At 41.7% G+C, this 12140-nt stretch overlaps 3 protein-coding genes across 4 annotated transcripts; 2 read left to right on the forward strand and 1 right to left on the reverse strand.

The window, feature by feature from the left end:
* Positions 1-28: 28 nt before the first annotated feature.
* eys (eyes shut) lies at positions 29-8685 on the reverse strand. The gene is made up of 9 exons (XM_088035516.1): positions 8595-8685; positions 4206-5026; positions 3444-4158; positions 2733-3397; positions 1738-2687; positions 1485-1691; positions 1245-1436; positions 674-1197; positions 29-629 (listed from the first exon to the last, which is right to left on the reverse strand). The coding sequence occupies exons 2-9, from the start codon at positions 5003-5005 to the stop codon at positions 225-227; spliced, it is 4458 nt and encodes a 1485-aa protein (XP_087891642.1). The 5' UTR covers positions 5006-5026; positions 8595-8685; the 3' UTR covers positions 29-224.
* On the forward strand, positions 8192-10238 carry LOC148175519 (MKRN2 opposite strand protein). 2 transcript variants are annotated; one of them, XM_088035518.1, is made up of 5 exons: positions 8192-8599; positions 8657-8953; positions 9447-9591; positions 9637-9714; positions 9759-10238. In XM_088035518.1, exons 3-5 carry the CDS (start codon positions 9458-9460, stop codon positions 10180-10182), a joined length of 636 nt encoding a protein of 211 aa, XP_087891644.1. In that variant the 5' UTR covers positions 8192-8599; positions 8657-8953; positions 9447-9457; the 3' UTR covers positions 10183-10238. The 2 variants fall into 2 exon arrangements, with proteins under 2 accessions (XP_087891644.1, XP_087891645.1); XM_088035519.1 differs by lacking the exon at positions 8192-8599 and having other exon boundaries at positions 8693-8764; positions 8823-8953.
* A 94-nt stretch (positions 10239-10332) lies between these two features.
* On the forward strand, positions 10333-12019 carry LOC148175520 (U2 small nuclear ribonucleoprotein auxiliary factor 35 kDa subunit-related protein 2). The gene is made up of 5 exons (XM_088036189.1): positions 10333-10506; positions 10598-10689; positions 10749-11567; positions 11618-11738; positions 11786-12019. The coding sequence occupies exons 1-5, from the start codon at positions 10499-10501 to the stop codon at positions 11985-11987; spliced, it is 1242 nt and encodes a 413-aa protein (XP_087892315.1). The 5' UTR covers positions 10333-10498; the 3' UTR covers positions 11988-12019.
* Positions 12020-12140: the final 121 nt, after the last annotated feature.

Consider the following 12140-nt stretch of genomic DNA (forward strand, 5'->3'; position numbering starts at 1 on the left):
ACTATATTTTATATAATACATTCCTGTTTAGTTAAATTACAAAGACAACAATTTCTTTATTTCCAAATGCACACTTCTATAAAATTCAATACGAGGTGCTGCTAAGATAAAAATCTAAAGTAAGTCTGAAATTTGGCAGTTTCACAAGTAGCTGATGACACAAACTGCCTCGTTCTCCTTTTTCTACAGACAAAGACGCGAATCTAACTAATTTCACTACCGTTTCAAAGGACCCTACAGACATCGATTTCCCTTCCTTCAAAGTTGGTGAAATCACGAATAATTTTGTCGTCATTGGTACCAAACCCTTCAATACACCCTTCAAAAGACTCGACAAAAGTCCCATTCGTTTCTTTTTTAATAGACCTCACTGGTATCCCTCCGATGTAGAACAACCCATCGGTGGAAACCGTCGTATTTTCCAGCATTTTCCGGTACTTCCCTTTGTAGTTCATCTTATTTTGATCCAGCTTGATCACAAAAGGACCAAAACTGATTTCGATACTGTGCCATAGACCGTCGGAAATCCTGTAATAAAAAGGCAAAACGGTGCTACCAACATTGTTGTCTAAACAGTACGCGATCTTGAGGAAGCCTTTCTCGAGTCCGACGCCAATGAAAGTGTTCCCCTGAAACCCACAGTTAATTACAACTCAACTGACCTTCTGACAACCTTTCTGCTCCACAGCACCAAACCGTCTTTCTTCACTGTAGTGAAATTCAGGTACAAATTTTTGAGTTCCACCCCGGAAGTGTCGCGTTTCTTATCGTTTCGTCTCACGACCAAGTAGCTAGGACCGGTGAACTCCGGAGTCGTGACTTTTATCTGAGTCTCACAGTAAGCGCCGTGCCATCCGACGTGACAAGAGCATTTTCCTCCGATGCACTGGCCGGTAGTTCTGCATTTCGTTTCGTTGCATTCTGAGACGTTTTCGCAGTGGATTCCATGGAAAGGAGGAAGACACGAGCAGTGGGGCTTCATGAAAGAGTCCAACCAACACGTGCCGCCGTTTAAACAGGCGTCTTTACCACAAGGGGTGCCATCGCAGTCTTTGATGTTACGTCCATTGAGAATCGTGGCTTTATTCAGAGGGATTTGGTAGGAGTTGATGGTAAAGTGGCGGATGCAGCCTTTGAAAGGTACTGGAAGTTTTGATAGAGACGGGAGAGGTAGAGAAGAAATGTCGGGAAGACCTCCTGGAAGTCATCGCGTTGTTACCAACTCACCCACGTTACAATCTTACCTAAGAAAATGTTTTCTTTCGATATATTTATACCACTTTCTGTGGTCAGTAGTCCGGAGTTGATAACGTTGTCAACTGATAGGTACACTTTTTTGCCGAAGACACCGAATTTCACTTTGTACCAGATGCCCTTGACTAGGATTTTTGAGCTGGTAACCACCGTGGGCTCCTCTATTGATATCTTGTTTTTATCTATCAAAATAGGGTCAACTGGGGCATAACGTGGCTGCTGCTACTTACTGGACAATACTTTGAGTTCAAGGCTCCCACTGTACAACGACAGGCTGAGGAAACTCATCCTTGCTCGTTCCACGAAGAACACAAGACCGTTGTCGTCCAAAGGGCGGATTTCCAACTCGATGTTAAACCGATTGTCGGTAACTTCACTGGGAGGTAGCGACAAGTACGAGCGTAGACCGCTGAAGCCGACGTCCGATATGTCTTCGTCTGGAAGTTAACAGATGTTGCAAATCCTAACACGTTAAGAATTTACCTTTTTCGCAGAACCTTCCGGTTTTACCAATGGGACAATCACACTCGTAATCCGACATGACAGGTACACAAGTAGCTCCAGACGAACAGTTATGGTAGCTAAAATCGCATGGGTTTCTCTTAAACGTGCACAACGGCCCAAACCACCCATCTTGACACAAACACATGAAGGTGCTCCCATGGTGGAGACAGATGCCCCCGTTTTGACAACTCTGGTCGTAACACTCTGTCGTTCCACATTGCCCGACGCCTCTCCCGACAGTTTGTCGCGACCCTTGTAAGGGAATAACGAGACTCCCGGAGATCAATTCAACATCAAAGATGCACCCGGCGAAACCAGTATGAAGTGGCAAATCGTGAGGCAAAGTAGAAAAATTCATAGAGTCGTGCCCCCCTAGATAGAGAATAGGGGAGACATCCAACTGGGCCAAATTCCCCGGTGATCGTCCAGTGACATTTCCCAAATTTTCGACGTAGAGCCACGCTCTGCGTCCGGAGCGCCCTATTTGCACCAAGTAGTCTCTAGCGCCGTCTTCTATGGGTTGCGAGGTGAAGATTCGTCGGGGTCCTGCGCCCAAGTTCCATGTTAACATGATGTAGCCTTTAACGAAGCTCACAGCGATGTGGTCGGAATAGTAGTCGTGGTGTCCTTTTTGCCCCATAAACATTAACAGCGAGATTTGGTCCATCATGGTGGGAGTGAACCTGAATTTAAGCTCCATGGTTTCGGAAATGCCCCCAGGAATGGGGTACGCGACGTAAGAAGAGTATCCACGGATCGTTGACGAGAAATTTGGTTCGGTAATCTTTAAATCATTTTCGCAGAAATGCCCGTGTTTCCCGAAGGGGCAGAGGCAAATGTAGCCACTTCCAGAAAAGGGGATGCAGGTACCGCCGAAGAGACAGGGGTTGTCGTCGCAGACGGACACTTCACACATCTTTCCTAAGAAACTAAGAGAACGCCGCCGTTATTAAACTTGTTTTATTCCAACTTACCCATTTCTACAGCTGCAGCTCCAGTTGTCGCCTTTGGTAACGCAAGTAGCCCCATTTTTGCACGGATTTGAGAGACAAGCTAAAGAGGAGCACTCGGTGACGCCGTAACCGTCTTCTGCGTGTTTGAATATATCCAAGTAGCGTTCAGAGACTTTCAGTTTGAACATGCATCCAATGAGTCCAGTATCGGGTAAGTTAACACTGTACAACTCGTGAGGAACACCGCCCAAATACAACCACCCCAAAGGCTTGGAGAAGTGTCTTCTGAACGCCACTTGGTCGCCAGTCATTGACAGCGTGTCGTTGATTTTAATAGAAGCGTAACATCTCTTCAGGTCTGTGGTAAACTCCAATTTGGCTTTGATCTTCATTAAGTCTCCGTTGCTTACGGGGACTTTGAGCTCGCTCAGCAACATGGTTTGGTACCCGCAAGAAAACTTGAACTTCAAGTGACCGTTTTCGATGTAGAGTACCATGTAAGTGGAGTCGGTGTTGGCGTAGAAGAGCATTCCTTTGGTTTCCAGTGTCTTCGCCTCAAGTTCGATGCTGATGTTCGTAGTGTCGGGCAAGCGGTGCTTAAGGTACGACTCACCAGTGAAGGCGGCTCTTTGGACACCGAGCTTCGTCTCACAAAGAGCGCCTTCAGTATCAAAGGGGCAAACACACTGAAAAAGAGTTTTTACCTTGTTGGACTGTCTTTACGAAACTTACTTGGTAGCCTCCTTCTGATCTGTAGACACAGGTCCCTCCATTTTGACAGTGGCTCTTGGTGCAATCAAAGGTACTACCAGTCGTAGGCTCTGTCTTATCAGTAGAAAGAACTGTTGTCTCTGTGAGTGTTGTTTCGTCAGTCGTCTCAGGTTCTTTGGTGAAAAACGTAGTGATCGATGAAGAGAAGACCGTGTCTTCTGAAGGAGAAGTCGCTTCTTCAGTCGTTGTAGCAATCAGCGTAGTTTCAGTAGTTGATGGCACATTCACGGTGCTACCGGTGGAAATAACCGTTTCGGCGGTTGGTACTGTCAAAGTGATAGCCTCAGTCGTGGATGTCAAGACAGTCTCCTCTGTGGTGCTAAGAGTGGTACTCTCCTCGCTTCGTTTGGTAATTTCAGTGGATGTTGGCGTGGTCTCGATCATCCTCGTCGTCAGGATTGTCGTTTCGGTACTTCTGAAGATGTAAAAAGTCGTCGGTACGAACTCAGTCGTCCACGTTGCAGTAAACGGTACTGTGGTATTTGGCACTTCTGTTTCTGTGATTGTTATCGTAGGCAGAGTACCAATTTGAGACATTGGTTCTGGGCTGGTGTACGTGCAATCTATCTCGTTTTCGTCAAGAATAAGGCACTCGCATCGAACACCTGTAAGGTTTGGCGGACAAGAACACGTAGAGTTGTCGATACCATCAACGCACGTCCCTCCATTCAAACACCTAGAAGCACCCAAGAAGTCAAATAAAAACAAAACAAGAGGTCTTACTTTGGTCCCAACTGACACTCGTCGTATTGAAACTGGCACAGCTCCCCGTGGAAATCAGGGACGCAGTAGCACGTCGGATGGGTTTCTTCCAGAAGACACAACGCACCGTTGGTACAAGGGTTGACATCGCAGATTTCGACAGCTTCGTCGCAATTACGACCGGCGAAACCAAATAAACACGCGCAGGAGTAGTCGGCCATCAAGTCGATACAAACACCTCCGTTTCTGCACGGAGCTGACATGCACTCGTCGGTTTCGCCTTCGCAAAGAGGACCGCCCCAACCCGAAGGACAGTTACAGGAGAAGGTGTCACCAGGGCCCTCTTCGCATATTCCTCCATTAGCACATCGCGTTTCATTGGTGGCGTTGCAAACAGCCACATCCAACTCGCAGTGGGTGCCGGAGTAGCCCGGTAGACAATTACAGGCGTAGCCGTTGGCGGCGTCTGAGCACGTTCCGTTGTTCTGGCAGGGGTTGCTTTCGCATTCGTTGAGGTCTTCCTCGCAGAGTTCCCCGATGAAGCCGAGGGGACAAGTACAGTTGAACGAGGCGACGCCGTCGATGCAGGTGCCCCCGTTTTGACAAGGTGACGACCAGCATTCGTTCCAGTTGGTTTGGCATTGGATGCCGGTGTAACCGTCAATGCAGTAACAGAAATAGGTGGAGTTGAGGTCGTCCAAGCAGACGCCGTGGAGGCAGGGGTTGCTGAGGCAGGCGAAGCCGGACCATACTTGCGGGGGTAAGACGAGGAAAGAGGAGAGGAAGAAGAGGGTTCTCCCGGTGGTGCCGACCGACTGCATAACGCATTATCGGCTAGAGGGCTACAAAGAACGATAATTACACGAATTGTTAGGAAAATCAGATCATTTTTCATAAACCCCGTTCTCACACTTTCGACAGTCGCTTATTTTAGGTCGGATATCCGCGGATTTGACCCATAAAGACATCTTATTGTAACATCTAGTAGACAATAGAAGGAAATTTCTCTTTAAAGTTATGAGGCTTACAATATGTCTTCACGGTCGACTAATTAAATTCTGATTTGAAATCTATCTAGTAAACTGAACGTTACTACTAACTAGTAACACGAAACTTTTTAAGTATTTTACTACTTTTTATTTATTTATAGGTATATTTAAACCTCAAACAAACAGCTGAACACATATTTAATTGTTCCAATGGATAGAAATTTTATCCTAACAAATGCAAAGAGGGATAAACTGAAATGATACTGTAATTTATTTTAATCTTAGTGGTCAAAAACGTCTGGAAGAAGTCAATAAATGTTAATTTATTTAGGAAAAAATGTAATAAGAAAAGATCAAACATCTGACTTTAAAATTGATATACAGAGTGTCCCAGAACTCATGACCCAGAGAGCAAGGGAGAGTGCCGACAGCAATACAGATAGTAAATTTTAAAACAAAAATTGATTAAGTTAAATCGTATTCGAGAAAGGATAAAAAATTAACAACCAATCCCGGAAGCTTATTCTAAAGATGGAGTAAAATTTCCTAGGCAACGAGAGTGTAATGTTCCCCTGACCAATGGACGATAGTGTGTGTCCATAGTTACCGATTTTCAAATTCTGTTCAGCTTCCGGATTTGCTACCGTTTTTATGTCTTAACTCGATTATTTTTTGAGCTAGAAAATTTTTGTTTTGAAATTTTGGTTCAGAATTGTTGCCTTCATAGGCCTTTTTTCTCTGGGTCACGAGTTCTGGGACAGCCTGTATTAATAAAAACCATTTTTGGTAGAGAGGGTAGAGAGTGCGGTGCGCATTGGTTTATTATTCGACTAATAATCTTTTGATTTGTAATCAAATTAATTGTGAGAAATTAACTAATTAAGAGACGATGTTAATTAAAGTCAATTTATTTAAGAAAGTTTTCAATTGTTCCAACATGCTTAAATTCGGACAGTAAATATTCAAACTACTAAAATCAAATGGAATCGAAAGGATCGAAAAAATTTCGATAAAACTTCAAAGCTCAAATTTAAATTAATTAAGCAATTTGAACATACGTTGTTCTAGAAACAATGAGGGAATCAAGTGCGAATAAAGTAGTACTTTATTCTCTAGGGCGTAGGGAATTACATTATGTTTTGAGAAACGAGTAAATAGTAAAGTCCGTTTTTTTTTTTAAACCACCAACACCGCAATTTTCCCCTGCATTACAACCGGCAAGGGAGATTTTTAGTGAGAAAATTAGGCAGTGTTTCCGTTTGGATTGCAAACCAAATGATTTAATGGTGAAAAGAGTCAGCACAGCCTGAAAGGCCGTTTTGTGTAATGAAATTGTCAATTAGGCAGCTAACCTATTTGATTTTATCACCAAAAAGTCACCATCGACGACGTTGCCGGTTGTAAAGTGGTGGGAGAGTGCGGTGTTGGTGGTTTTTTAATAAAAAAACGGACTTTATACTAGAGCTCATTACTATCGATCCACTTATTAAAAAGTAAGGTTGGCAACAACTCCTAGAAATTTTATCGGAAACAGTTGGCAGAAAAAGCGTTTGACCTTGAAGCAATTGAGACATGCGTAGAAGGTAATCGTCCTGCGCAAGTTTTCCAAAACTTGTTAAATCCTTATTTAAATCTCTCTTTTGGAACTAACCTTAATTTTAATTAATTAATTAATTTTTAACTAATGTGAGATTAGATTATGTTGATACACCAACTTTGACAACGTGTTAACCTTGAAAACCGGATTTACACCCAAGGATTTTAGAAAACTTACACAGAGGAAAGTGGACTGATAGCAATGAGCTGGACTTTAGATATTTATTATAGAGGGTGATTTTAAAATAAAAGCGGAAAAAAATCCATTACAGTTTATTGTAAATGAAGGAATTTGGCGGTTAGTTTCTTAAATTGCTGTCTCAGAAAAAAATTAACAGAAATTGATTCCAATTTTCATGCCACGCTAATGATTACTAAGGTTACTATGCATAGGTACAAGGTGTTTATAAATGTTTCTAGCATCAAGGGTGGCTCTGCAATTCTTGTCGTGCACTACTTTGCCGCTTTGTTTTCATAGTAAATATAACTATCTTGAAAATTATTTATAATGTTACTTACGTCAACGACGTCTCACGGACGGTTTTGTGTCCAAATTTTTGATTTTCAGGTTTTAAACCACAACTAGAACAGTTTTCTTGTCAAAACTTACTTTGCTCCATGATTGAGGTTAACTACAAATGTCAGTTGAAAAATCTAAACCCACATTTATAATGAGCGGCAAATTTCTTTGACATTTCATAGCCACCTTTGATGCTAGAAACATTTATAAACACCTTGTACATTATTAACGAATAAAATGCTCTGGGTTGTTGTTACGATTATTTTGTGCATATCAGTGGCGCCGACTGAAGTCGGGACTTTGAAATTTTTACCTTTACCTTAAAATTAATAAAAATACCGAAAACTTCTACGTATTTCTGTAAAGTTGTGATTTTTTCCGCTTTTACTTTAAATTCACCCTGTATAAAAGTGTAAGGAGGCAAATTATTCACGACAAAAAATCAATAAGATTTCTGGAGTGAAAAGTTGTCCTTACACTTGAATATAATACTAAATTTTATTCAAATCCTCTGTTGGTTGCAACTGAGGCATTAAAAGAATTGACAGAAGTGACAAATTTTTAGCGTTTAGAAAACCATGCTTGCATTGTTGTCATGGAAATGTGACATAATTTTCTTTAAAGTGTTTAGACAGTAAAAGAGTATTTGTCAAAAATGACTGAATAAAGTAAAATATTAAAGTTACTAATAAACTTTTTCAAGCAAATTAATTTCTTTTTCATTTATTTTATCAGCCTTAACAGGGTCCGGCAACACTTGTGGTCACTACTAAAATCGTATAAAGCTAAAATATTGAAAATTTGCATGCTCTCATAGTTGGCAAAGCTCTAGAAGCTGACACAATTTTTTCCTTTAAAAAGTGTTTTGTATTCTGAAGGGGCTTTACTAGCAGTAACGTTGTGAAGAAATTAATTCGTAATTGTTTTAATGAACCTAGAGCGTGGAAGCGTGATAATTGGGAGCAAGAACATGAAAGTTTGAAAATAAATAACAGTAATTACAGTGGAGATCTGATAAATTATACAAGTGGGTCTTTCGTGCGAAGTTGGTCATGCCTTTTTAATTCTGCAGCAACAACGCAAATAATAAAAAAATACACACTGTATTCTGATTATTGAAAGTTTGATTGACAGTAAATGAAGGAAGTTATCATCGGATCCCTCCCATCACGAGAAAGAACTTCCACGGTGTTCTCTAAATATCGATTACCTTCACCACATTGACACACAAACCGCAACTTCTCCAACTCGCCGAAAAACCCATTTTTCACACCCCATCTATAAAAATAACAGGACCATACTCACAAAAGGTATAATTCAACATTTCCGTCCCAATTATCCACCACCTGCTACACTTTTACTAATAGAAAAATTCGTAAGCGCGCCGGGATCGTACCACTCTTCCACACCACACACGGTTGCCTTGGTAACGTATCAACAACACAGGTGAGTCAAGAAACGGCAGGTACGCAAAGGTAAAAGTTTTATGACCGCACGGCCTACTACGACGATGATTCAGTGTTCAAGTTTCAGTTGTTTACTGTAGCTGGTGCTGGGAGGATGGTCGTTTGGGGTCTTGTGGAATTTCCGTGTTGGAGGAACCACCAAAAGGTGATCTGAAGGATAATACATGGAGGAGTGCAACGCTTAATTGGAGTTTCAAGGTAATTCGCTGGAATTTGAGTAATGTCACCTATTGTTATTAGGTAACCAATATTTTGCAAGTTTTCGTGTTATTGTCTTGCATTTCTTGTAAATATTAGAGTTGGAAACCGTGGAAAAAAATTGTACTGTGCTTGAGATGTCACCATCCCGAAATCCGACTGTATTAAAAACAGTCACTTGGAACACTTTCTGAATATTTTTTAATATCACTGATTGATTGAAAACGCTTCTAGGACATCGGAAAATACGTTCTACATATCTATTATTTATGAATGGCAGGTTGTCTATTTAGTTCTTTTGTCAACTGCAAATTGACTCGTTAAGTCGTTAACGGAACTGCAATCTCTGTTATGCTACATATGTTTAAAAACTATTAGAACTACACAATAGAAAACCGCATTTATTGCAACAAAGGTAAATATTTGGCTCACTAATAATATTATGTAAATGTGTTAACTGCTTACATAAATATCGTGTTCATCATTGTTACAGAACCAGCAACAATGAAAGTCATGGATCCAGGTATTGTCTGTTTCCAGCATTGCGGCCCCAAAATTTTCTGCTTCTTCTTGCCGGAAACATGCCCCGTTTGCGGCGCGGACCTCTCTCAAACCAATTTTTCTCTCTTGCCATTTCGGTAAGTTCTCCCAACTGCATTCCACAATTAACTTCCTCTTTCTAGAGTTCCGTATCCGTTCATCAGAGCATCACAGTACCCTTGTTCCGTAATAATAAAACCAACTTCCGGCGACTTTTTAAAGTAAGTAAAATTTCCCCTTTGCTCAGTAACAGTGGTTTCTTTAGTGACTACTACAACTCGATGGATTTACACATCGGCGTGACAACATCCACCGGGATCATCGTGGAGTTCGATAAACAAGGACTGCGGAGACACTGTAACGACCAGTGGAATCAGTGTTTGCTTCTGGATCAAGCGCCGAGCTCCTGGACTGAACACTGGGACAACACTCTTCTGCAAGTGTGCCGACAGAACTGTTGGTCGCCGAAGTCGTACAGTGAAAACAAACACAACTGTTACACTTTTGTGTTGACGTTTTTGGCGAACTTGAACTATGGAAATTTGAGCAAGGCTGCGGGAAATAGGACGCTGTTTTGTGAAAAGTTTATAGTGCCGCGGACGACTTCTGCGGGGAAATATATCTCTTTGTACCGGAAGCTCAAAGAAAGCGGATTTTACGTGCACAGATCTGCAACAAGGCACAAATAAAGATTGTATATTTATTTATTCATAACACAATGTAATATATCGATTTTACAACATTATTGTTTTTTTTTTTGGTGCGGAACCTGTTGATCCCAAGTTTTAGTTTGAAAAGCACGCCATGAATCGCGCAATTTGATTGGGGTTCGTCTTGCAACCAACTTCACGCACAAACGTCAGATGTGACATTTGAGGTTAAAAGTGTTGTGATTGTAACGTACCTTTTAATTTTTTCTTCTCCTGGCCAATTTTTATTTATTTCTACAGTTCTGTCTTGTTTTACAAAAAAATAAGTTTATTTTTAGGTTAACTTCGTAGCGTGATGGGGAAGTAGGTATCCTTTTAAAAAAAACAATGATTTTTTGAATTTCGCAAATTTGCTTGTTAAATAAACGTAATGTTTTCTTAATCACCCGTGTAGACATACGGAATGGAGAAAACTTGCTAAAAAAGCCAGAAGAAAGCGAATCCGAGAGGCGCAAGCAAAAGAAAAAAATGCCAAGGAAGAAAAAGGTTTGTTTTTGTCATTACCATTTAGTGGTAATAACAATACCCCTTCTCCCTGAATCTAGAACGCAAACGCCGCGAGCAGTCCCCCACGTATCTCCGCCTCCTCAAAGACCAAGAAGTCGAGGAGAAATTCCAAGAGGAAGAAGAAGCGCGCCAACACCATGAAGCCGAGCAACGCTGGTTAAAAATCGAAGAAGAGGCCCAAAAACAGTGGAAAGAGCTGCAGAAGCGTCTGGACGAAGCTCGCGAAGAACGTCTCCGCCAGAACATCCTCATTAAACTAGAATGGGAGAAAGAACAACAAAGACTAAAAGAACTCAAAGAAGCCAAAGAAAAACAACGAGAAGAAAACGAGGAAAGACAAAGATTACTCCATGAAGAAGTCGAGAACTTTGTCGCTCATGGCGGCTCCACGCCGGAGCACCTCAAAGTGAACATTGAAATGAACCCCAACAAACCCCCTTGTCCGTTCTTTCAAAAAACGGGAACTTGTCGATTCCGGGATTCGTGTTCCCGGAATCATATCAAACCTGGAGTCAGTCGGGTTCTTCTCATTCCGAACTTTTATTCGCATTATAGTTTGGAGCAGATTGAGACAGAACACGGGGACTCCTCGTTGGAGTTTGAGAACCACGAGACGTATCTCCATTTCAAGGAGTTCTTTCTCGACGTTTTACCAGAATTGGAAAAATGTGGGAATGTTAGACAATTTAAAGTTTGTTGTAATCGCGAGTCACACCTCAGAGGGAACGTCTACGTTGAGTACAGTTGTACCAGAGAGGCCGTGAAGAGCTTCCAGATGTTTAATGGTCGCTGGTACGGAGGAAAACAACTCAGCGTCGAATTCTGCAATATCGACAGTTGGAAGTCGGCGATTTGTGGTTACTACTAAGAAATTTTCTTGTTTTTGTAACCTCAGAGTTCTTTTCAGGGTTGCACAGTCGGAAGCGGTGTCCGAAGGGTAGTTCCTGTAATTTTCTTCATGTGTTTCCCAACCCACAGAACTTGTTCCATCACGCGGATAGGGACGAACACAGGACGCCACCAAGAAGGTACTATTTTGTACGGATTTTTCTCCTCTTTTTTTACAGTTTTCTAGTGTTGACAGGTCAGAATCGGAAGAACGGCGGAGTTGGAGGTGGTCCGAATCGCCGGAGCGGCTGCCACTCAGTCAGAAACACGGAAGAAACGGGACGAAGAGAAGACGGAATCGCTCGACAGACCGGAAGTCAAAAAGGCGGAAAAGCAGGGACAGCAGCAGAAGGGAGCGCAGATCAAATAGACGATGTAAAAAGAGTTAGAAATAAATTGTTGTTTTGATACGTAGGCAACCAACAAAACAGTGAATTTCTTTTTAACAACGATGAGAGTAGGCAACCAATTATACACGATCGCATGCAATTCCATAAAAAGCAAGTGCTCGTTACAAATAGAGCTATCAATAGAAAGAATTT

The sequence above is a fragment of the Gnatocerus cornutus genome, chromosome 5 (genome assembly GCF_029298725.1).
Source record: "Gnatocerus cornutus isolate USDA-ARS CGAHR chromosome 5, icGnaCorn1.1, whole genome shotgun sequence".
NCBI classification, from domain to species: Eukaryota; Metazoa; Arthropoda; class Insecta; order Coleoptera; family Tenebrionidae; genus Gnatocerus; species Gnatocerus cornutus.

What these genes read in the sequence shown, in the direction of transcription:
- eys (XM_088035516.1), bottom strand. Translation starts at nt 5,005, where the DNA reads ATGCAGTCGGTCGGCACCACCGGGAGAACCCTCTTCTTCCTCTCCTCT. An exon ending in GATCAGAAGGAGGCTACCAA is followed by an intron (nt 3,398 to 3,443) that starts GTAAGTTTCGTA and finishes ACTCTTTTTCAG; the next exon opens with TGTGTTTGCCCCTTTGATAC. An exon ending in CGGAAGGTTCTGCGAAAAAG is followed by an intron (nt 1,692 to 1,737) that starts GTAAATTCTTAA and finishes GTTAACTTCCAG; the next exon opens with ACGAAGACATATCGGACGTC.
- LOC148175519 (XM_088035518.1), top strand. Translation starts at nt 9,458, where the DNA reads ATGAAAGTCATGGATCCAGGTATTGTCTGTTTCCAGCATTGCGGCCCC. An exon ending in TTTTCTCTCTTGCCATTTCG is followed by an intron (nt 9,592 to 9,636) that starts GTAAGTTCTCCC and finishes TCCTCTTTCTAG; the next exon opens with AGTTCCGTATCCGTTCATCA. An exon ending in ACTTCCGGCGACTTTTTAAA is followed by an intron (nt 9,715 to 9,758) that starts GTAAGTAAAATT and finishes TGGTTTCTTTAG; the next exon opens with TGACTACTACAACTCGATGG.
- LOC148175520 (XM_088036189.1), top strand. An exon ending in AAATGCCAAGGAAGAAAAAG is followed by an intron (nt 10,690 to 10,748) that starts GTTTGTTTTTGT and finishes CCCTGAATCTAG; the next exon opens with AACGCAAACGCCGCGAGCAG. An exon ending in TTGGAAGTCGGCGATTTGTG is followed by an intron (nt 11,568 to 11,617) that starts GTTACTACTAAG and finishes AGTTCTTTTCAG; the next exon opens with GGTTGCACAGTCGGAAGCGG.